The sequence below is a fragment of the Somniosus microcephalus genome, chromosome 12 (assembly GCF_052327205.1).
Source record: "Somniosus microcephalus isolate GS21.2 chromosome 12, FLI_Smic_1.0, whole genome shotgun sequence".
Classification (NCBI taxonomy): Eukaryota; Metazoa; Chordata; class Chondrichthyes; order Squaliformes; family Somniosidae; genus Somniosus; species Somniosus microcephalus.
This window is the reverse complement of record NC_140998.1, coordinates 114,382,011-114,405,683: the sequence shown is the minus strand read 5'-3', so window position 1 is coordinate 114,405,683 and position 23,673 is coordinate 114,382,011. Positions and strand designations below refer to the sequence as shown.

At 43.1% G+C, this 23,673-nt stretch overlaps 1 protein-coding gene across 9 annotated transcripts in view; it reads right to left on the bottom strand.

Moving 5' to 3' along the window:
* The window catches only part of stxbp6 (syntaxin binding protein 6 (amisyn)), a 372,616-nt gene that overhangs the window by 73,387 nt on the left and 275,556 nt on the right, over nucleotides 1-23,673 (bottom strand). For all 9 annotated transcript variants that reach the window (XR_015080283.1, XM_086003427.1, XM_086003426.1 and 6 more), the window contains one exon: nucleotides 18,971-19,136. Coding sequence is in view for 8 of the 9 variants with exons in the window: in XM_086003427.1 (XP_085859553.1) it covers nucleotides 18,971-19,136 (166 nt within the window). In the remaining variant the exon portion in view is untranslated. The remainder of the gene's footprint in view (nucleotides 1-18,970; nucleotides 19,137-23,673) is intronic.

Here is a 23,673-nt window from a genome sequence, read left to right as displayed (position 1 = left end):
AACAAAATTGCAAAAATTTGCAATCCGTCAGTCCTCTGGCACCGCCCCTGTATCCAAGGAAGACTGAAAGTTTGTGGCCAGCATCGCTGCAATTTCTACCCTTACTTCCCTCAGCTACCTAGGATGCATCCCATCCGAACCAGGTGACTTATCCACTTTAAGTACTGCCAGCCTTTCAAGTGCCTCCTCTATATATTTTTTCTCTCACCCAGTATCCTGGCTACCTCTGTTTACCACAGCTTTGGCAACATTCTCTTCCTTGGTAAATACCGATGTAAAGTACTCATTTAGTACCTCAGCCATGCCTTCTGCAGCTGCTCACAATACTCTATATGGGATCTGATCAAGACCTTATAAAGCAGCAATACAGCCCCTATAATACAATCTTGTATCTGGTTTTGCCTTTTTTTTTTACTGCAACTAAGCACTGTACTGTCAAAGACTTAGCCACAACACCCATAGATCTCTTTATGATCACCATCCTGTACCACTGTTTATTTAACACAACTCCCAATTTTGTTTCCTTGCTCACATACTAAATTACTTTACACTTATTCTCAATTGAATCGGTCATCTCTTGGCTCTCTTATTTGAAAGATTTAAATCATTTTCAATCTGGCTGCACTGTTCATTATTTGCTCTGCCTCCAGTTTTATTATCTCCATACTATACCCTCACCTAACCACCAATTATATATTGAAACTACCATGGTCCAAGACTGAGCCTTGAAATACCCACTCGCAAGTTCTTTTCAGCCTCAAAAGTTCCTATTTATAGCTACTACTTGTTTATAAGCCAATTTTCTACCCAGCATATGCTTTACCCACTACCTCATGCTCTACATGCTAATTTATGACCTACATAAGAAATAAGAGCTGGAGTAGGCCATATGGCTCCTTCAGCCTGTTATGCCATTCAATAAGATCATGGCTGATCTTCTACCTCAACTTCACTTTCCTGCCTTATCCCCATATCCCTTGATTCCCATAGTTTCCTCTTGCAGGAAACTTTGTTATATCCGGCACCGACGGGACCGAGCTGTTGCCGATCTATCAAAACTGCCGGACATACAAAGTTAATGTTGAAGTATATGGAGGTTTTCATCTCCGTATCTGACAACAAACACTGTTGCTTAGCAACAGCTTGTAAACAGTCGGCCCGTACTTTGGAAGCATCTCTGTAGCTTAGCAACAGCTTCAGAGAGACTTTCCAGAGCCCGACTGTTGAAAACAAAGCCACTAGAAGAAAAACAACCTAACAAACGGCTCCTGATTTCTGCCGGTAGATCAAGATTTCCGGACATACAACCTCCGAATAAACCAAAGTTTCCTGTACTGTAGTCATTAATCACCCTTGTAGAATCTTGTCAAAAGCTCTGAAAAATCGAAGCATATATTTCTCCTGCTCAACGTATCAATAATGTCTGAGAAAACTCCAGCAGGTTAGTTAAATATGGCCTCCCTTTCATGAATGCACGCCGACTGTTAACAAGTTAGACTTTCCTAAGCATTCACCCAATGGATCTCCCAAAATTGTTTCAAAGACTTTCCCAACAACAGATGTTAAACTTTCTGGTGTTTCCAGATGATGAAACCACTGTGATACTGTAAGATACCCTAGTCACGTATACATATGTAGGGTTAGGATTTGGTTTAATCTCATATGATTAAGGCTTTCTTTTTACTTTAACTGACTGTGTTGTTTAACTTCTGCTGAAAGTACAGGATGTGTAATTCATGCCTATTGACTTCTTTTTGTCACCACATTGTGAAACGAGATAGCCAAGATTGTCCCATTTCCCCTTATCTCAAGACTATGAACTCAGGATGATTAGTTACATGCCTGGATGGTAAACACTGCCCGTCTGGAAGTTTGTAGGAACTATGTCATTTCTGGGGTCTTGCTCACAATAACACTAGTCATGCCATAATGAATCAGCAAGGGCTGTGTGTGAGATTATAGACCTATAAAGATCTTGAGCTTTCTTTAACAATTTGTAGAGTCAGGATCGAAGGGATCGACAAATGTTATGTCTCTACCCAAGGGGAAAAAAATCAGAGTAATTGCGTTTATTTCTCTGTATGTCTGCAGCTTAGCGACATTGCGTGTTTGAAAGACTTGGTCAAACACATTAAAAGGATTGATTCGCAAACCATAAATTTGGTTGTCAGATTTGAATGTTCTTACAATCTTCAGAAATCGCTCCCAAATTTACAAAATATCTCAGTTAAACCTTCATTGATTTCAATCACCATTTGTTTCAGACTCATGACTTGGGCTGCCTGGACCAAACACTTAATCCATTTTAAGAACATTTAGTTAGATGGAGTAGAGACGACCGAGGCTTGTGTGGAGTATAAACACTGGCATAGACCAGTTGGGCCAAATGGCTTGTTTCTGTGCTGTATATTCTATGTAATTCTATATGTAATGCTTCATTTTTTTGCCCTTTGTTATTTGCATACTGTCTAGCTTCTTCTCTGATGCACCTCAAAATCTGGTATCTGCTCCAGGTTCCAGAACACCTGATAAAGTCATTCATAAGTCACGAGTTACAAATTCTCGATCACACTACCCAATGTTTACTCAAACTAGTCCTGCTTCGACAGCCATTTTTCCTCTTATGCGCAGGAGGGATAACGCCATGCATTCATGGCACTAATTCCTCAAGTTGACAACACAATTGTTTTAAAATAAACAAAAAGAGAAAAGAAAATTTATCAGTGTCTGCACACCAGAAATGAAGTCCCAGATTGTCCTCTGCAATACATTTTCTGTTGGTAGTATGATGCCATTACTTAAGGCATTGCAGCAGCTTCCAGGAAAGTAAGCATTCACTTGCATCGTACGGTGCTGCTTGTTGCAAATGAGCTGGACAAAGAGAGTGCAATCCTTTACTGCTGATTATGTGATGGGTTTGATAAAGGGCGCATTGCCGCCAATACTCCTTGGACCTCAAGGAACCAGCCACTCTGAAATCTCAGTACCTTATCATGTTCCTGCCATTTGTCCATGGAGAGGTGGATAAGCTACCTTGCTCAAACAAACAGCGCAGCTGTTACTTAATGCATCGGCGTATGATTGAGTGGCACATTTCTCTGATGTCCCTAGTGGCAGCCTATCACAAATGTCCAGGGCCTTTACAGCCACTGATAGTGTGGTGCCTATGGTGGGGTGCCTATGGTGGTATAACTTATCAATGGCTTCCTTTGTGAAGAACTATCTTTGTAAGCACGGCTCTTGGTATGTATATTTTGGAGTGGGGGGGGGGGGGGGTGGTTTAAAGAGGTAGTGGCAAGTGGGTGCCATGTGCCTCCTATGCTATCTGACCAACCTGTATTCACTGCATTGCTGGACTACTTCTTCCTCAATTAAAAGATACAAGGTTATTTCTTTTGGAAGGGGACAGGGCGGCGAGCATTTAAATGGGAGCCGTTGAGATTGGCTGAAATCGGGGACAAAAATCTTTATGTCCATTACAATTCTGGATGGCAATATTCTAAAGAACTGTAATTCGAACCCCAGCTGATCTTACATAGGTACAGTACGAAACAAAGCACACACTTTAGTCTGGAGCTCAAGATAGGCCAGTGAGTTTAGAAAAGAACTATATAAATGTGTTGTTTTTATGTTCCATAATAGTTGAATTATTAATAGATTATATGCATGCTTATTTTGAGAATACACTTTTTATTGTGTATGCACTTACCAAATAAATCACTAAATTGGCATTGAACAATATTTGTACATAAGTCGCTCATTCTGTATCATAGTTGACTGCAATAAAGTGACTGATTCATTGAATCCACCATATGAGATGCTTAGAGCAATTCAGGCACTACTTTACGAAGCACAAATTAAGTTACAGAAATGATGTTTGCAGACGCTATTTGAAAGATAAAGCCTTTCAGTCCTCACAGGGCTAATCTGACCAATGAATCGCTTGTCAGCATGTGCCACTTGAACTAGTCTGTGGATCAAACTAATTCTCACTCTGAGCTGTTGAGTTCTGATTTGAAGACCTCCTTTTCCCTTGAAGTAAACAGACCATATATGAGAAGGGGTTGTAAAAGAGAAACAAAAACTGCAATTCTAACTTTGATCTTTAATATCAATCAGCTGAGGCAGCATTGTAGTGGCCAAATACAGAAATCACCAGCATTTCTGCAATGAGTGGTGCCTGGAATCCTCAAAGGATCATTTTTGGAATCTGAGTATACACGTTGGCACCTGGCCAGCTGGAACTGTCGTCTAATGTCACAAGAGGTTTCCCCACAGTTTCCAAGCAATGCACACACTAACGTGGGCAGTGGGGTAAGCAAACGAAAACAGCTCCTGCTCACAAGCTTCCAAGAAGCTTCACCAGTCGAAAAGCAACATGCTACTCAGCCAAGCAGAGAGCTTGGACCCTTTACAGACTCTGCTTGCAGCCTGACAGTGCTAGCTTCCTCCAGAATTTACACTTGCCACTGCAGGAACTCTTATACAAGTGACTTTTACATAAAGCGACGCTCAATAAACTAGTGGGCAAAGGCGCCACCTGGTATAGCACAACGCCATACAGATCAGAAAAATCACCGATATAACGCGCCGTCTGGACTCGAGTTAGCTAATCTCACCTACCACAGCAGTTGGAGTGCTACAAAATTGACCTCATCGCCTCTACACTTGGCAAGGAGAAAAATAAATCAGCTACAGTTTGCATTCCTGGTCAAGAGTGGGAACTGTAGCTGATGTTTTATTTCTCCTCTTGCAAGTGCAGGGGCAATGAAACCAATTGCGTAGCACTGCAACTACTACCATAACTGGTGCCTTCTACTGGAAAGTGTGCAAATGTGGACACTTGAAGATGGCATGGTCTGGCTTGGCGGTGATGTCTTTCATGGTTGAATAAAACTGCTATTCATAATCTAGGCTCACAGAAAGAATGGCCACTTGGGATAGGTACCGAACAGCTGGTAACGATTGCGCTGCTGTACCTCAGCAAGAGTCTATCCTTGACAAGAGGGGAGAAATGTGTGTGTGTGTGGGGGGGGGGGGGGGGGGGGGGCAGGGGAAGCAACTTCCTATTAAACAGGGGAATTTAAGTGGAAGGCTAAATACAATAAGCGCTGTACGCTCACTGTGATGCAAGTCACAGAAAATGAGTTTTCCGCTACCCATCATGTTATTACATATGTGGGTCCATGAAAGCCCCTTGTGCGTATCATCTTATTGGAGTGGACATGCTGGAGTGAATTGGCACAAGAGGATTCCTATAGCTCACGGTCTGTGAACAGGTTATAAACACAGCCACGCCAGTGTTATCAATGCTGCCAAGTGGTTACACAGTTCAGGGAGAGCCCTCTTCCCTAATGCCATTCCAGTGTATCAGCTCCCCTACAGTGGATGTACACAAGTCTCCACAATAAAACTTTATGAATTATAATTCTCAAAAGGGGAAAAAACTATTTGCTACAATTAATGTTGAGATAAGTACTTCCCGTTCATTAAAAAAAAAATCCTTTTTGAATTCATCAAACTCAATTGAGAAGAATATTCCACAAACACACTTCTGCGAGTTTGAAGTGCTTCTCACTAACAATTCCTGGAAGGAAATATCACATTTAGTTCCATACAACAGGAACCTTTGATGTCTAAATTCTCTGAAGCTTTGCCTGGATTATTTAGAGTCCTGTGCACAATCCTTACTTTAATTTCCAGGGATGTGGCTGACAACAGCCACAACTTGGGGTCAGCTCTTTAAACAAAAAGTGTTGACACTGCTACTGCTGAATGCACTAAGAACCAACTAAAGAGGGGGTTTTCTTAACAATTCCAAGACACCAGTATGGACAGCAGCAAATATAAATGCTACTGCCACAATAATTTTTGCTAACCGTGGGTATATACCATCAATTATATTTTCTCATCAGTATCCTGTACAGATCGTCCACAGCATTGGGGAAGTGGCTACAAAATAAAGTTATAATTCATGACTTTCAAATAAGCACGCACGTTTTCTGAATCTACAGTTGCTTTTTGTTCTGGTGCTGTGATATTCATTGCAGCAATTCACTAAAAGGATGGATTTCACTGCAGCGAAGGCCTAGGTTAGTACAGAACTGACACTTCTTGCGGGCATTAAGGTAGGTTACAGACATACATTTTGCCCACATTATGCCAGTTTGAAAGTCAGTGCAACCAACATTAAAACTTCCTACATCAGCAACGCACGTCTACACATACATTTTAGAAATAATTAAATGCACAAAAATTAAATGAAGGAAATTAATCAATAGCATCACCCAACCTAATCTGCACATTTCTTGAAAGTATGAATAATGTCTCTGTTGTTTTATGAATTTGGTAACAAGCAACTCCTTTTTGCATGCAATTAGACTCATCTGCGCTAATCTATAAATATGCGTGCGTGTTAATAATTTCAAAGTGCTTAATTTCTTTGATCTAGAAGTAGCATTACTTCAGGACTTTTTTTTCTTCTTCCCTCCCACATGGCAGCTGTCCTTCATTCTGCCAGCGCAATTCACACTCCATCTAGAGCCATCCTTTGTTCCTTAACCTGTCCCATTACCACCGCCTTGAATATCTCTCAATGTCTCTTAATCTCTCCTGCTTTCTATCCTATCACTGACCTTCCCTTTTGTTCTTTCATCCGCTCCCCCTTTTTCCAGCCCCTAAACCTGCTTTCCATTTCCTGCTTTTTTCCAGTTCTGACGAAAGGTCTTCAACTAGAAACGTTAACTCTGTTTCTCTCTCCACGGACGCTGCCCTGGCCTGCTGAGTTTTTCCAGCGTTTTCTGTTGTTATTTCGGATTTCCAGCACCCGCAGTATTTTGCTATCGTATTACTTCAGGACTTCATGGACACTGTTTGAAGCCATCACTTGTTTACAATAAATAAAAGTTTACTGTAACTATTTACAGCTGTGTATTTCATAGATTTGGAATGCACTACCTGATAGGGTGGTGGATACAGATTCAACAGTAGCCTTCAAAAGGGAGTAATTTAAGGAGAAAAAATTGCAGGGATATGGGGAAAGAGCAGGGGAGTGGGACGAACTGAATTGCTCTTCGAAAGAGCTGGCGCAGACTCGATAGGCCGAATGGCCTCCTTCTGTGCATGTCCTCTTGAAGTCTATTACTATCTTCCTCACTGTTTACTACACTAAGTTTTGTGTCATCTGCAAATTTTGAAATTGTTCCCTGTAGATCCAAGTCTAAATCATTAATGTACATCAAAAACTGCAGTGGTCCTCATACAGATGGGGGTTGCCACTGTATACCTCCCTCCAGTCCGAAAACAGCATTTTCTGTTTTTAATTTGGATTTCCAGCATTTGCAGTTTTTTTTTCACTTCAGGTTTCACTTGAATGAGTACTGGATAGATTCTGCCAAGTGTCAAATAAAGCACAACTTGTAGGGGGCTAAGAAATACCCAAACACCAGAGTAAAATTTATACATTTATTTTACAAACGCATGATGTAATAATAGTGCAATAACTTTTAAAGCGTGATTTAAAATTAAAGTTTTAGCTTATTCATTTATTTTGAGCACACTTCAAATATAGACCCGGATTTTGCAGTAAAAATAACAGTGAGGCTAACAGTGCTCACCGTTATTAGTCCGTGTCCATATGCAGCAAGACCTGGACAACATTCAGACTTGTGCTGACAAGTGGCAAGTAACATTCGCACCACACAAGTGCCAGGCAATGACCATCTCCAACAAGCGAGACTCTAACCATCTCCCCTTGATATTCAATGGCATTACCATCGCTGAATCCCCCACTATCAATATCCTGGGGGTTACCATTGATCAGAAACTGAATTGGACCAGCCATATAAATACTGTGGCTACAAGAACAGGCCAGAGGCTGGGAATTCTGCAGCAAGTGTCTCACCTCCTGACTCCCCAAAGCCTTTCCACCATCTACAAGGCACAAGTCAGGAGTGTGATGGAATACTCTCCACTTGCCTGGATGAGTGCAGCTCCAACAACACTCAAGAAGCTCGACACCATTCAGGATAAAGCAGCCCGCTTGATTGGCACTCCAACCACCACCTTCAACATTCACTTCCTCCACCACCGGCGCACTGTGGCTGCAGTGTGTACCATCTACAAGATGCACTGCAGCAACTCGCCAAAGCTCCTTCAACAGCACCTTCCAAACCCGCGACCTCTACCACTTAGAAGGACAAGGGCAGCAGACGCATGGGAACATCACCACCTACAAGTTCCCCTCCAAGCCACACACCATCCTGACTTGGATCTGTATCGCCGTTCCTTCACTGTCGCTGGGCCAAAATCCTGGAACTCCCTTCCTAACAGCATTGTGGGTGTACCTACACCATATGGACTGCAGCGGTTCAAGGCGGCGGCTCACCATCTTCTCAAGGGAAATTAGGGATGGGCACTAAATGCAGGTCTAGCCAGCCGGCGACGCCCACATCCCATCAATGAATAAAAAAAACAGCAACTTCCGCACATGCACAGTTAAATGCAGAAATCAGGAAGTTGTTGTCCAAGTTGCCCTGCTCCTCCAGAAGCTTTGCTATAATAGTATCTTGCTGAGAGACTTGGCATTGAAACACATGGAAAAGGAACGACACAAGGTTGTGGTACTTACATGATAGATACCCACTAAATTCATTTAAAAAAAGTTAGGGTTTGTCCATTTGAGTGTAAGTACATTTTTTAACAGATTGATAAGTCTTAATTACTGCCAAACAACCTCTCTGGCACTGAAACTTAACTTTTATAAGTGTGGAGTTTCATTCTTTCAGATTTTAATTATTGTTGGAGATTTTTAAAAAATAAAAAATTTAAAGTTTTTTTTTACTTTTTGTGTCTCATCTCTCTCTCTTAATCCCATCTTTCTTTCCTTCTCTTTATTTCACTTTCTGTACATGATTTGGCATTGAATTATCTATTCTAAATGACACTTCCTGGTTCAGGCTCTGCATGCCTCAGTAAGGATTCTTCAATCTGATTTGTTAAGGTGGTTAAGGAGATACACAGTTGCTTTCCCTGTTCACACAAGTCCCAGATCCCCTGTAGAGTGGACTTATAGCAAGTTCCAGTGCAAAAGCCCATAGAAAGTCTGTGGGCAAGTGAGTGTAATGAATGGCTAGTGCCGTTCGTTCGCCGCTGACCACAAAATTCAGGCCATCATTTTCAGCCTGTCCAATATCAAAAGGAGCAAAAGTCTAATTAGAAATAAGCCCCAGATCAAGTTTGGTGAAAGTGCGATAATACGTGAACATTTACAACCAATACAGGTTATTAAACACACAAGTCCAATATGCTGACAGTTCATAGTATGAGCTTCCTCAAAGAACTCAGACAAAGATGGAAGGAGATAGACAAGGTAGCTCCAAGCAATCTCAATTTCTGAAAGGAAGTCAATAAATAATGAGGACAACTATACAGTTCGATTAAACCCCAATTAAGTTGAAATAAGTCTTGTGAAATACGAAGGGGGAACTTGTTAAATATTAAGGATCTGCCTCCTTTTGATTTTTTTGTCAATTTTGAGGGGTTAATGTGGGCAAGGAGTAAAACAAAGTAGAATGGGGTGCAGTGTGTAGATATAGAAGATGGGTTGTCACTTATGAATGCACTGTAAATGCTGATCAGGGTTTATTGGAATGATGCTGAGTTTGCACATGGACATTCATTATAAAAGTGATTCTTACAAGGAATGCGAACACTTGGTATGCACTGGTAGCTGCCTTTGTTCTGTATATTTATCAAAAATAAAACAGTGATGTGAGGAGGTAGATCAGAGAGGCAGACAGAGAGAATCAAAACATAAATCTCTTCCTTGCTTCTAGTAGGCCGGATGGGTTTAAATGCAGAAGTGTCCTAGCTGTTAACAAGATGATGGTGTTTACTAAAGCAATGTATTTGAAAGGTTGATATTTCAGTTGGGCAGAAAGCTCACACAAAGGCCTAGGGGGTAAAGCCACTGCTTCTTTACATGTAGCCTTGCGATTCATGCGAACAAGTCAGCATTTCAAAGTCATCACTCAACTTGTCCATGTTTGCAGATAAAAATCAGCAATGCTGATTTCACCCACCAGCATCACTCCCAGTTAGTAGGTGATGCCGCTGCTCCAAAGAATGGACTACTGCTTTACCAACCCCTCTCCCTTTGCAGAGATACATCCTTCGGAGCAGCAACAGCTTCAGAAATCGTAAGGTTACAGGATAATTCTGAAAGAGGAAGACCATTGGTCTATTTTAAGTTCAACCATCCAGAGAGATATTAACACACCACCCCACTGCAGCCATCCAGTTGTTTCTGAAATAATTGCAGGGTTTTTGCCGCCACAATTCCATCTGGAAGTTTATTCCATACATTAATCACTTTTGTATAGTCTTACCAATCTAGCATACTTCTACAAGATTATCTTTTCACGCTGAGAAGTCCAAGTCTGTCCTATCTTTCCTCATTACTCAACTCCCTGATATGAGAGGTCAACCCAACAACGCTTCTCTGGACATCCTCCAGCGCTTGAACATCTCATTCCTTGGTGAACAGAACTGGATGCGTGGTTTACCGAGAACACTGTACAGTTTGATCGCTATCTCTTCTGACTTGCATTATACTGTTTTGGTTTTATAATTCGACATCTGATTAGCTTTGTTGACTGATGCTCCACACTTGTTTAGCATCAAATCTAAGACTCCTGGACTATTTCAACACCATTTATGAAGTATCGTCTATTTTCCTTCCCAGGTGCAGCGCTTCCACTTTTCTTTTTTATTTGTTCCTGGGATGTGGGCGTCGCTGGCAAGACCAGCATTTATTGCCCACTCTAACTGCCCTTGAGAAGGTGGTGGTAAGCCGCCGCCTTGAACCGCTGCAGTCCTTGTGGTGAAGGTACTCCCACAGTGCTGTTAGGGAAGGAGTTCCAGGATTTTGACCTAGCAACAATGAAGGAACGGCAAGATATTTCCAAGTCAGGATGGTGTGTGACTTGGAGGGGAACGTGGAGGTGGTGGTGTTCCCATGCTTCTGCTGCCTTTGTCCTTCTAGGTGGAAGAGGTCGCAGGTTTGGAAGGTGCTGGTGAAGAAGCCTTGGCAAGTTGCTGCAGTCCATCTTGTAGATGGTACACACTGTAGCCACGGTACGCCGGTGGTGGAGGGAGTGAAGGATTCGAGTACAGGAGCAAGTTTGCTGCAGTTGTACAGGGCCTTGGTAAGACCACACCTTGAGTAGTGTGTGCAGTTTTGGTCACCTTATCTGAGGAAGGATGTTCTTGCCATGGAGGGAGTGCAGCGAAGATTCACCAGACTGATACCTGGGGTGTCAGGAATGACGTATGAGGAGAGATTGGGTCGATTGGGCTTATACTCACTGGAGTTTACAAGAATGAGAGGGGATCTCATTGAAACTTATAAAATTCTAACAGGACTAGACAGACTAGATGCAGGAAGGATGTTCCCGATGGTGGGGGAGTCCAGAACCAGGGGTCACAGTCTAAAGATAAGGGGTAAGCCATTTAGGACTGAGATGAGGAGGAATTTCTTCACCCAGAGAGTGGTGAACCTGTGGAATTCTCTACCACAGAAGGCAGTTGAGGTCAATTCATTAAATATATTCAAGAAGGAGTTAGATATATATATTTTTTTAAGGCTAAAGGGATATGGGGAGAAAGCAGGGACACAGTACTGAATTTGGATGATCAGCCATGATCTCATTAAATGGCGGAGCAGGCTCGAGGGGCCGATTGGCCTACTCCTGCTCCTATTTCTTATGTTCTTATGTCCTGCTCCTATCTTCTATGTTTCTATGTTAAGGTGGTGGATGGGGTGCCAATCAAGCGGGCTGCTTTGTCCTGGATGGTGAGAGGGTCGTGGATAACACGTTTAGTGAGTTGGTCACACCACAGGTAAGGGCTGCACAGGCAGAAGGGAAATGGGTGACCATCAGGCAGAGCAGTAGAGGCAGGCAGTTAGCGCAGGGGACCCCTGTGGCCATCCCCCTCTCAAACAGGTATACCAATTTGGATACTGTTGAGGGGGATGACTTACCAGAGGAAGGCAGCAGCAGCCGCCAACTTCCTGGCACCAGGGGTGCTTCTGCTGCTCAGGAAGGGAGGAAAAAGAGTGGGAGAGCAATAGTGGTAGGGGATTCTATCGTAAGGGGTACAGATAGGCGTTTCTGTGGCCGTAGACGTGACTCCAGGATGGTTTGTTGCCTCCCTGGTGCCAGGGTCAAGGATGTCACTGAACGGCTTCAGGGCATTCTGAAGGGGGAGGGTGAACAGTCAGAGGTCGTGGTTCACATTGGGACCAATGACATGGGTAGGAAGAGGGATAAGGTCCTGCAGCAAGAATTTAGGGAGCTAGGTAGCAGATTAAAGAGCAGGACCTCAAAGGTTCTAATCTCTGGATTACTCCCGGTGCCACGTGCTAGTGAGTATAGGAATAGGAGGATAGAGCAGATAAATGCGTGGCTAAAGAGTTGGTGCAGGAGGGAGGGCTTTAGTTTCCTGGATCACTGGGCCTGCTTCTGGGAAAGGTGGGACTTGTACAAGTCGGACGGGTTGCACCTGAACCAGAGCGGGACAAATATCCTTGCGGGGAGGTTTGCTAGCACTGTTTGGGGGGGTTTAAACTAAAATGGCAGGGGGTTGGGAACCTGAGCAGGGAGACAGAGGAAAGGGAAACAGGGGCAAAAGATAGGAAGGAGAAAAACAAAAGTGGCAGTCAGAGAAATCAACGGTTTAAATCAAACGTGGCCACAGTAAATAATAATTCTAATAGGTCTAAGAGCGTTAAAAAAACAAGCCTGAAGGCTTTGTGTCTTAATGCGAGGAGCATTTGTAATAAGGTGGACGAATTGGCTGCGCAAATAGAGGTAAACGAATATGATTTGGTTGGGATTATGGAAACGTCGCTCAAGGATGGCCAAGACTGGGAACTCAACATCCAGGGGTATTCGATATTCAGGAAAGATAGACAAAAAGGAAAGGAAAGGGAGGTGGGGTAGCATTACTGGTTAAAGAAGGGATTAATACAATTGTAATGAAGGATATTAGCTCTGATGATGTGGAATCTGTATGGGTAGAATTGAGAAATACTAAGGGGAAAAAAACATTAGTGGGAGTGGTATATAGACCTCCAAACAGTAAAGTGGAGGTTGGGGATGGCATTAAAAGGGAAATTAAAGAAGCGTGCAATAAGGGCACAGCAGTCATCATGGGTGACTTTAATCTACATATAGATTGGGCCAACCAAATTAGTAATAATACTGTGGAGGAGGAAATCCTGGAGCGTTTACGGGATGGTTTCCTGGACCAATATGTTGAGGAACCAACCAGAGATCAGGCCATCTTAGACTGGGTATTATGTAACGACAAAGGATTAATTAGCAATCTTGTTGTACGAGGCCCCTTGGGTCTGAGCGCTCATAATATGATCGAATTCTTCATTAAGATGGAGAATGAAGTAGTTGACTCAGAGACTAGGGTCCTCAATTTAAATAAAGGAAACTACGATGGTTTGAGGAGCGAGTTGGGTAGGATTGATTGGGGAATGGCACTCAAGGGGTTGACGGTGGATAGGCAATGGCAAACATTCAAAGACCGAATGGATGAGCTACAGAATTTGTTCATCCCAGTTTGGCATAAAAATAAAACAAAAAAGGTGACTCAACCGTGGCTAACAAGGGAAATTAGGGATAGCATAAGATCCAAGGAGACGACATATAAATTGGCCAGAAAAAGCAATAATCCTGAGGATTGGGAGCAGTTTAGGGTTCAACAAAGGAGGACAAAGGGATTAATTAAGAAAGGGAAAATAGAATGAGAGAGTAAGCTAGCAGGGAACATAAAAACTGACTGTAAAAGCTTTTATAGATATGTGAAGAGAAAAAGATTGGTGAAGTCAAGCGTAGGTCCCTTGCAGTCAGAATCAGGGGAATTTATAATGGGAAACAAGGAAATGGCAGACCAACTAAATTCATACTTTGGTTCTGTCTTCACAAAGGAGGACACAAATAACCTCCCAGAGATGCCAGGGAACATAGGGCCTGATGAAAGGGTGGAACTGAAAGAAATCAGTATTTATAGGGAAATGGTGTTAGGAAAATTGATGGGACTAAAGGCCGATAACTCCCCAGGGCCTGATAATCTACATCCCAGGGTACTCGATAGACTCTGGAACAGTACCCATGGATTGGAGGGTAGCTAATGTTACCCCACTATTCAAAAAAGGTGGTCGAGAAAAAGCGGGGAATTATAGACCGGTAAGCCTGACATCGGTAGTGGGGAAAATGCTAGAATCTATTATAAAAGATGTAATAGCAGAGCACTTGGTAAGCAGTGACAGGATCGGACAAAGTCAACATGGATTTACAAAAGGTAAATCATGCTTGACTAATCTACTGGAATTTTTTGAGGATGTAACTGGTAAAATAGATAAGGGAGAACCAGTGGATGTGGTGTATTTGGACTTTCAGAAGGCTTTCGATAAGGTCCCACATAAGAGATTAGCGTGCAGAATTAAGGCACATGGGATTCGGGGCAAGGTATTGACTTGGATAGCAAACTGGTTGGCGGACAGAAAGCAAAGAGTTGGAATAAACGGGTCGTTTTCCGAGTGACAGGCAGTGACTAGTGGGGTACGGCAAGGATCGGTCCTAGGACCCCAGCTGTTCACAATATATATTAATGATCTGGACGAGGGAATTGGATGTAATATCTCCAAATTTGCAGACGACACAAAGCTGTGTGGGAGGGTAAGCTGTGAGGAGGATGTCGTGAAACTCCAGTACAATTTGGACAGAAACATGGCAAATGCACTATAATGTGGATAAATGTGAGGTTATCCACTTTGGTGGCAAAAACAGGAAGGCAGATTATTTGAATGGCAATAGATTGGGAGAAGGGGAAGTGCAAAGAGACCTGGGTGTTCTTGTGCACCAGTCGCTGAAGGTAAGCATGCAGGTGTAGCAGGCGGTTAAGAAGGCAAATGGTATGTTGGCCTTCGTAGCAAGAGGGTTCGAGTACAGGAACAAGGATGTCTTGCTACAGTTGTACAGGGCCTTGGTGAGGCCGCACCTTGAGTATTGTGTGCAGTTTTGGTCGCCTTACCTGAGGAAGGACGTTCTTGCCATGGAAGGTGTGCAGCGAAGATTCACCAGGCTGATACCTGGGATGGCAGGAATGACGTATGAGGAGAGATTGTGTCGATTGGGCTTATACTCACTGGAGTTTAGAAGATTGAGAGGGGATCTCATCGAAGCTTATAAAATTCTGTCAGGCCTGGACAGACTAGATGCAGGAAGGATGTTTATGATGGCCGGGAGTCCAGAACCAGGGGTCATAGTCTAAGGATAAGGGGTAAGCCATTTAGGACTGAAATGAGGAGGAATTTCTTCACCCAGAGAGTGGTGAACCTGTGGAATTCTCTGCCACAGAGGGCGGTGGAGGCCAGTTCATTAAATATATTCAAAAAAGAGTTGGATATATTTCTTAAGGCTAAAGTGATCAAGGGATATGGGGAGAAGGCAGGGACAGGGTACTGAATTTGGATGATCAGCCATGATCTCATTGAATGGCGGAGCAGGCTCGAAGGGCCGAATGGCCTACTCCTGCTCCTATCTTCTATGTTTCTATGTGTCGAGCTTCGAGTGTTGTTGGAGCTGCACTCATCCAGGCAAGTGGAGAGTATTCCATCACACTCCTGACTTGTGCCTTGAAGATGGTGGAAAGGCTGTGGGGAGTCAGGAAGTGAGACACTCGCCACAGAATACCTAGCCTCTGATCTGCTCTTGTTGCCACAGTATTTATGTGGCTGGTCCAGTTAAATTTCTGGTCAATGGTGACCCCCAGGATGTTGATGGTGGGGATTCAGTGATGGTAATGCCGTCGAATGTCAAAGGGTGGTGGTTAGACTCTCTCTTGTTGGAGATAGTCTTTGCCTAGCACTTGTGTGTCACGAAGGTCATTGATGGAGCAGCTGATGATGGTTGGGCCTAGGACACTGCCCCGAGAAACTCCTGCAGCGATATCCTGGGGCTGAGATAATCATTCTCCAATAACTACAACCATCTTCCTTTGTGCTAGGTATGACTCCAGCCAGTCGAGCGTTTCCCCCCGATTCCTAGTGACTTCAATTTTACTGGGGCTCCTTGATGCCAGACTCGGTCAAATGCTGCCTTGATATCAAGGGCAGTCACTCTCACCTCACCTCTGGAATTCAGCTCTTTTGTCCAGGTTTGGACCAAGGCTGTAATGGAGGTCAGGAGCCGAGTGGTCTTGGCAGAACCCAAACTGGGCATCAATGAGCAGGCTATTGGTGAGTAAGTGCTGCTTGATAGCACTGTCGATGACACATTCCATCACTTTGCTGATGATTGAGAGTAGACTGATGGGGTGGTAACTGGCTGGATTGGATTTGTTCTGCTTTGTGGACAGGACATACCTGGGCAGTTTACCACATTGTCGGGTAGATGCCAGTGTGGTAGCTGCACTGGAACAGCTTGGTTAGAGTCACAGCTAGTTCTGGAGCACAAGTCTTCAGCACGACAGCCGGGATGTTGTCAGGGCCCGTAGCCTTTGCTGTATCCAGTGCACTCAGCCGTTTCTTGATACCACGTGGAGTGAATCAAATTGGCTGAAGACTGGCTTCTGTGATGGTGGGGACGTCAAGAGGAGGCCGAGATGGATCATCCACTCGGCACTTCTGGCTAAAGATGGTTGCAAACGCTTCAGCCTGGTCTTTTGCACTCGCGTGCTGGGCTCCGTAATCATTGAGGATGGGGATATTCATGGAGCCTCCTCCTCCAGTTAATTGTTTAATTGTCCATCACCATTCACAACTGGATGTGGCAGGACTGCAGAGCTTTGATCTGATCCATTGATTGTGGGATCACTTAGCTCTGTCTATAACATGCTGCGTCTGCTGTTTAGCATGCATTCCTGTGGTGCAGCTTCCCCAGGTTGGCACCTCATTTTTAGGTACACTTGGTGCTGCTCCTTCTCTGCCACTGTTGTGCCCACTTACGTATTTTGCCTAACCTGGTCTAATTTCTGAACTGCCTCTTTCAATTCCACTGCCTCTCTTAGTTTGAGATCATCTGCAAATTCCATCATTTATGTACATTAGAAACAGTACTGGTCCCAGCACCCCACTCAGTATTTTCCCCTAACCCTAGCTCTTTTAATGATGACTTGTTTCCTATCTTTCAGCCAGTTTCTTAACCATTCCCAAGGCACATCCTGAATCCCCACAGCTTTAAGGTTAATTAATAGCCTTTCATGTGAAGCTTTGTCAAAAGTCTTTTACAAGTTGAAGTACACCACGTCATAAGGCTCATCACAGTCCACTTGTGTCGTCACTTGCTCAAAGACGTCAAGGAGGTTGATGAGGCAGGATCTTCCCCATCTGACTGTTGATAACTAGGTTATTGTTGTACAGATGATCAAGTTTACTCCTAATACTGAACAAAACTATTTTATATGGGATTGAAGCAAGATTAATGGGTCTGTAGTTGCCAGTGTCTGTTTTGACAACTTTTTTTTGAATACTGGCACCACATTACCAGGAAACTTTGAGCTATCCGGAAGTTGAATGTCCGGCAACTTTGATCTAACGGCAGAAATCAGCAGCCGTTTTGGTTAGGTGTTTTTTTTTCCTCCTAGCATTCTTTTCACAGGCAGGCTCTGGAAAGCGTCTTTGTCGCTTAGCAACAGCTTCAGAGACGCTTCCAAGCTACTGGGCTGAGTGTTTACAAGCTGTTGCTGAGCAACAGTGTTTGTGGTCAGACACGGCAGGCTCTAGAAAGCATCTCTGTATCTTAGCAACAGCTTCAGAGACGCTTGGGCCGAGTGTTAACAAGCTGTTGCTGAGCAACAGTGTTTGTGGTCAGATACTGCGATGAAAAGCTCCTATCTGATAACATTGACGCTAGTCTATCCGGAGCTTTTAAAAAAAACGGCAGTAGCTCGGTCCCATGGGTGCCGGATAGCACAAAGTTTCCTGTAATTGGTTTCCACTCTACTGGCACTTCACTAGTTTAATTGACTCCCTCAATGAAAGTTAGTGCCTTACAGGTCTTCCTCCCTAGTCTTACTTAGCACTCTGGGGTAAATACCATCTATCCCTGGGAATCACGAAGCATACACAAGACATTTCTTCAGAGATGGGTGCATGCAGCTGGGGCAATTACTAAGCAAATCTTATGTAGTGGCTATGAAGGGGGAGGGAAGGAAGCAGAGTTCCAGCATGGATGTCAAGTGTGTGTGAATGTCAAGTGAGAACAGGAATAACTCAGATATGATGCCCTGCGCAGTTGAATAGCCTGCAATGCACAGACACTTGAAGAATGACTACTCGGGCAAGCCACTGGAAGGCTGCGAATACCTGTGGAACCAGCAGTTAGTTAAGAGAAGGAGCAAAAAAAATCTTTAAAGTAAACAACTAAACAGATTGGTGACGTTATATGACATGACATATTTCACTCTCCAAATTTCCCAGCAACCTGTTCTCGATGGCACAATGAATCAGCCACTGGATGATGTCGAAAGTGCTCTGGAACCACTCGCCTCCGATGTTCCCAGTTCTCCTTACTGCTATGTGACTCTGGAGTTAGGCACCTGCATGCTATAATGTGTTAGCTCCAAAGTGCTACATCACCAATGACACCAAATGTGCATCAAATGTTATCATTTCAAAGCAGGGTGTTTGTGAGTGAGCACGAGGGGATGCGAGAGAGTGAGCAGCCGCAAGAGTACAAGACACACACACACAATCTGCCTCCACCAATCTGATTGGGAGTCAAGCAATCACTTCTCCTGCTGGGTAACATGATCGGCTTTGATTCTTAATTAACTGCGAGAAAGATATTTTCAGACGGTATCTTGGTCCTTAATTACAACTCAATTAAGAGATAATTGTACTGAAAGATACAGCGATCTAAAGACAATCACAATGTAATAAATGCAGACTTACCTCCCAACACTTTAGATTGGCAATTAATGAACTCTGGCTTCTTGTCTGAAAGATATCGCTGAGAAATATTGTGAAGGATTTGAAAGAATGTACATTTCTCAGAGGCTGTGCTTGCAACCCATTGGTCAAAGGCATTCTCAAACACTAGGTCGAATTCAGGGCAATCCTGAAAGAAAAAGTTAATAAGTTGCTTTATTATCCTTTTGTATTGAAACAATGCCAATGCACAATGAAAACCAACAATGCCCTACACATGCATGGACTGAGGCGAAAAATTCTCAGTTGATTAGTTGATAACTTAACAGGCATTGTTCACTCACTTGGAGTTACAACCTTTCTAAATGGTATGACTGTGCACCTTTTGTAGTACTACAATCTTGTAACGCTTACTGAATTACCAATTTGGGAATAGTTTGACGATGGGAAGCAATTTTCATGCATTCAAGGTTTCACATAAGAAACCGTTTGCTGAAATTAAAGCTCATGGAATTGAAGGCAAATTATTGACCTGGTGAGAAGATTGGTTAGGCAATAGAAGACAAAGAGCAGGGATAATGGGTATGTGCTCGAATTGGAAGGAAGTGATTAGTGGTGTCCCACAAGGATCTGTGCTGGGGCCTCAACTATTCACTATACTTATTAATGTCTTAGATATCACAAGAGAGAGCAATATAGCCAAGTTAGCCGATGACACAAAGAACGGTGGCATAGTTAGTGTAGATGGGGGCATAAACTTACAAAGAGACATTGATAGATTAAGTGAGTGGGCGAAATTGTGGCAGTTGGATTTCAACACAGGCAAGTGCGAGGTCATCCATTTTGGACCAAAAAAGGACAGATCAGAGTATCATTTAAATAGTGAAAAGCTAGGAACAGTGGAGGTCCAAAGAGATTTAGGGGTCCATGTACACAGGTCACTAAAATTTAATAGTCAGGTACAAAAAAATAATCAAAAAGGCTAATGGAATGTTAGCCTTTATAACAAGAGGGCTAGAATATAAAGGGGAGGAAGTTTTGCTACAGCTGTACAAAGCCCCGGTTAGACCACATCTGGAGTACTATGAACAATTCTGGGCACTGCACCTTAGAAAGGATATATTAATCTTGGAAGGAGTGCAGCACAGATGTATCAGAATGTTATCAGGGCTAGCTTACGAGAAGAGATTACGTAAACTCGGCTTGTATTCCCTGTAATATAGGTTAAGGGGTGATTTGATTTAAGTTTTTAGGATTTTTAAAGGAATTGATAGGGTAGAGAGAGAGAAACTTTTTTCTGCTGGTGTGGGAATCTAGGACAAAAATCAGAGCCACGTCATTCAGGAGAGAAGTTCAGAAACACTTCTTCATGCAAAGGGTGATCGAAGTATGGAACTCTCCCACAAAAAGCAGATGATGTTAGCGCAATTAATAATTTCAAACCCGAGATCGATATAGGTTTTACTAGCTAAGGGTATTAGGGGATATGGAGCCAAGGCAGGTGGGTAGAGTTAAGGTGCAGATCAGCCATGATCTCATTGAATGGCAGAACAGGCTTGAGGGGCTGAACGGCCTACTTGTGTTCCTATGTTCCTAATTTAACTCATGTTTGAAAACAAGAACTAGCTCGCCTTTCAGATTTGGGCTTTGTTCTTTCCAGCATTATTTTGTGAATAACTTTCCATTTCTCAAATCTCTAGACTGATTCTACACATGATTAACTTCAGGAGGACACACATTAGGCTAAAAAGCTGCATGGGGTCCAAATGCATTCTGCAAGTGTCCTGTTCTGTCAACCCAGAATTAAAACATTCGACCAGTGAGAGCATCAGAAGTGTTACTTTACATGAAAACGTAAACTCAAAAATATTGGAATCTATATCTGAATTTATAGAAGTGCAGGTGGTGGAATTGCAATAGTCTACCATTACCATAATTTAGGGATATCGTTTTTTAAGACCAGTTCTTTCAACTCGAGGAGTAAATTTTTCTTTAAAACTACTGCACACATTTCTACACAAATGCATTGTGTCGGATATTGTTACCTATTCCAATTTTCAGAGCAGACACTGAGTAATTTATATATATATATATATATTATATATATATATATTTTATTATATTTATTTTGAGAAAAATAAAAAGTTTTACCCTTTTAAGTAAATGGAACACATCTACAGAAATTGAACTTCCAATCATGTGCGTGAACATTCTAATGCACAATTTTTATTGGTTAGATTTCATCACTACGCCACAAAGTCATCACAGTAGATGGAGAACTGCACTGTTGCTGAGGGAGGACATATGCTTTGGTTTAACTCATCATACAGTGCACCAAATGTTCCTATAATGTACCATATTGCTCAGGCGAGTTCAGTTTGTTTCTTTGAGCTACTGAATTTGTTGGCAACAATCTTGGTGTACTTTTCTCTCCATTCCTGAAGGTGTTAACTCACACTGTGGCAGAATTCCACCAACCCTGGCACCTCATATCCAAGTAACATATTGAGTCCTGGCAGACTATTTGACTGTGCGAGCATTACAGCTGAATGTTATCCTATCCTAACTCAAAGTCCAGGCACATGTACATCCAAGCAGGGATGAATCAACAACTATTAGGGGCAGCACACTATGCTGGATTCCACCCTCTCCACCCCCCTCCTCTCTAATTCAGGGTGCGGAGGCCAACTGCAGGCATCGAGTCTTGGATTTATTTTTCTCCTCCTTCTCTACATGCAGTTCCTTCATTTTTTTTTTTTTCAGTACTTCAAACATTTAACTTGCGCATCGCCTTCACAGATGCTGACTGACCTGCTAAGCGTTTCCAGCATTTCCTGTTTTTGTTTCACATTTCTAACATTTGTAGCTTTTATTTTGCTCTTCATCAATTTTGGACCTTCTTGGTTTCTATGGCTTAGCAATACAGCTGATATTCACTACTGGAATGTCAATTGAACGTGTAAGTGATGCATTGTAGTGTGGCTCACATTTTCTGGGGAGAGATGGTATAGGAGGACTCTAGCCAATACAACTCATCCTTCAACTGGGCCTCCTACTTCCTCCTTCCTTAGGCAGTCCCTGGGAACGGAGGATGACTTGCTTCTGCACTAGACAGGAGTTCTCAGGTGACTGATGAGTCCAATGTGGGACCTACAGTCTGTCACAGGTGGGGCAGACAGTGGTTGAAGGGGCGGGTGGGTGGGGTGCTCGAGTTAACGTGTGCTCCTTGCTCTTGGCTTCCGCATGCTCCCGGCAAAGAGACCTGCTGTGATTTCCAGCAATGTTTTTTGTTTTTTCTGTTTTTCATACAGACCCCAGCATCTGCAACATTTGACCCCTTGTGACCCCACCTTATTGTTCTTTGATGTAATGTTTTCCTGACTGACCTGTTTGGACACCATTCACACCCTTGATTGCTGTGATTATCTCTCTGCCGAGGTGTGATAAAGGGCAGTTAGAAAGATTACCTGTAATCATCTGGCAGTTTTCTCTGACTATATATGCTGTGCCTGTATGCTTCTCTTCACTTCACCTGACGAAGGAGCAGCGCTCCGAAAGCTTGTGATTTCAAATAAAGCTGTTGGACTATAACCTGGTGTTGTGTGACTTATTGCATTTCAGGGTTTTCCATTCTCTTCTGCCACTGAATATTAAGGTTTTTCGGTTTCTGTTCCAGCAGCATTGCGCTGGGGATGGGGCTTTAATTCACAGCGGGGGGGGGGGGGGGGGGGGTGTTATGATTTCTGCTTAGTGGAGGGGTGGGGAGTTGGGATTCATAGTTTCTTGCACAACAGTTAAGGTTGCTTTTAACAGTGGTCAATACAGGGTCACCGCTTTTTGTCAGTTCCGCTGTTGCGTGAAGTCAAAGACTTCTGCTGAGTATTTTCATGAATGGCTTTCCGATCATCAGCTGCCAGAGCTTCACAGCTTGTCCATTTTTGTTTCTGGTTGAATACGAGTCCAGAAGGCATTTTCGATTTGCTGTTTTTGACTTTAAATGAATACTTCAGTGCACAGCTGCCATTGTGCAATTCTTGCTTATACCCATCATGATTCATATTTACTTCTGTCTTTTTTTAAATGTAGTGATTCCAAGCACAAATTTCCATTCACAGTATGTTCTGCTCTAGTTAACTGCTCTCTGGATGCCACAGCCACTATTTATTTTAAGAAACAAATTCAAGGGTTTGGTTTAGTGGCTGTCACGTAACATTAGTTCCTGCCCCATTGTTTTCAATTTGTCATGGAACCTTGGGGATTCACAGTGCCACCTACTGGTGCAGTACCTTTGGAATCCTGACACCACTCACCCTTATTATAACAAAGAGTGACTGCTGCCAGTAAAGTATTCTGCGCATAAATCTCAGGTCCAAATAAGAAGAAGCAACGTACACCACAACAGACAGCGGAGCCGATAGCGATAAGCAGACTCGGCGAGAGTACAAAACTCACACAAGCTGACAACATCCGAATATCACCTTCAAGTCACATTTCCTCATTAAATTGTACTGGAAGTTTTAGCAGTTCATTCTGATGAATTAATCACACCGCTGCCACTCTCTCTCTTCTCGCGTTTCTTCTCCGCCCTCCCTCTCCTTTTCCTCCCCAGTCTTTGTCTAGCGCTCCTCCCTCTATCTCTCCGCACTGTCTCTACTTTCTCAATTACCCTTTTCCCAGCTGATTAAATCCCAACATCCTGCACCTGCATTTTGTTCACCAGCTGCGTG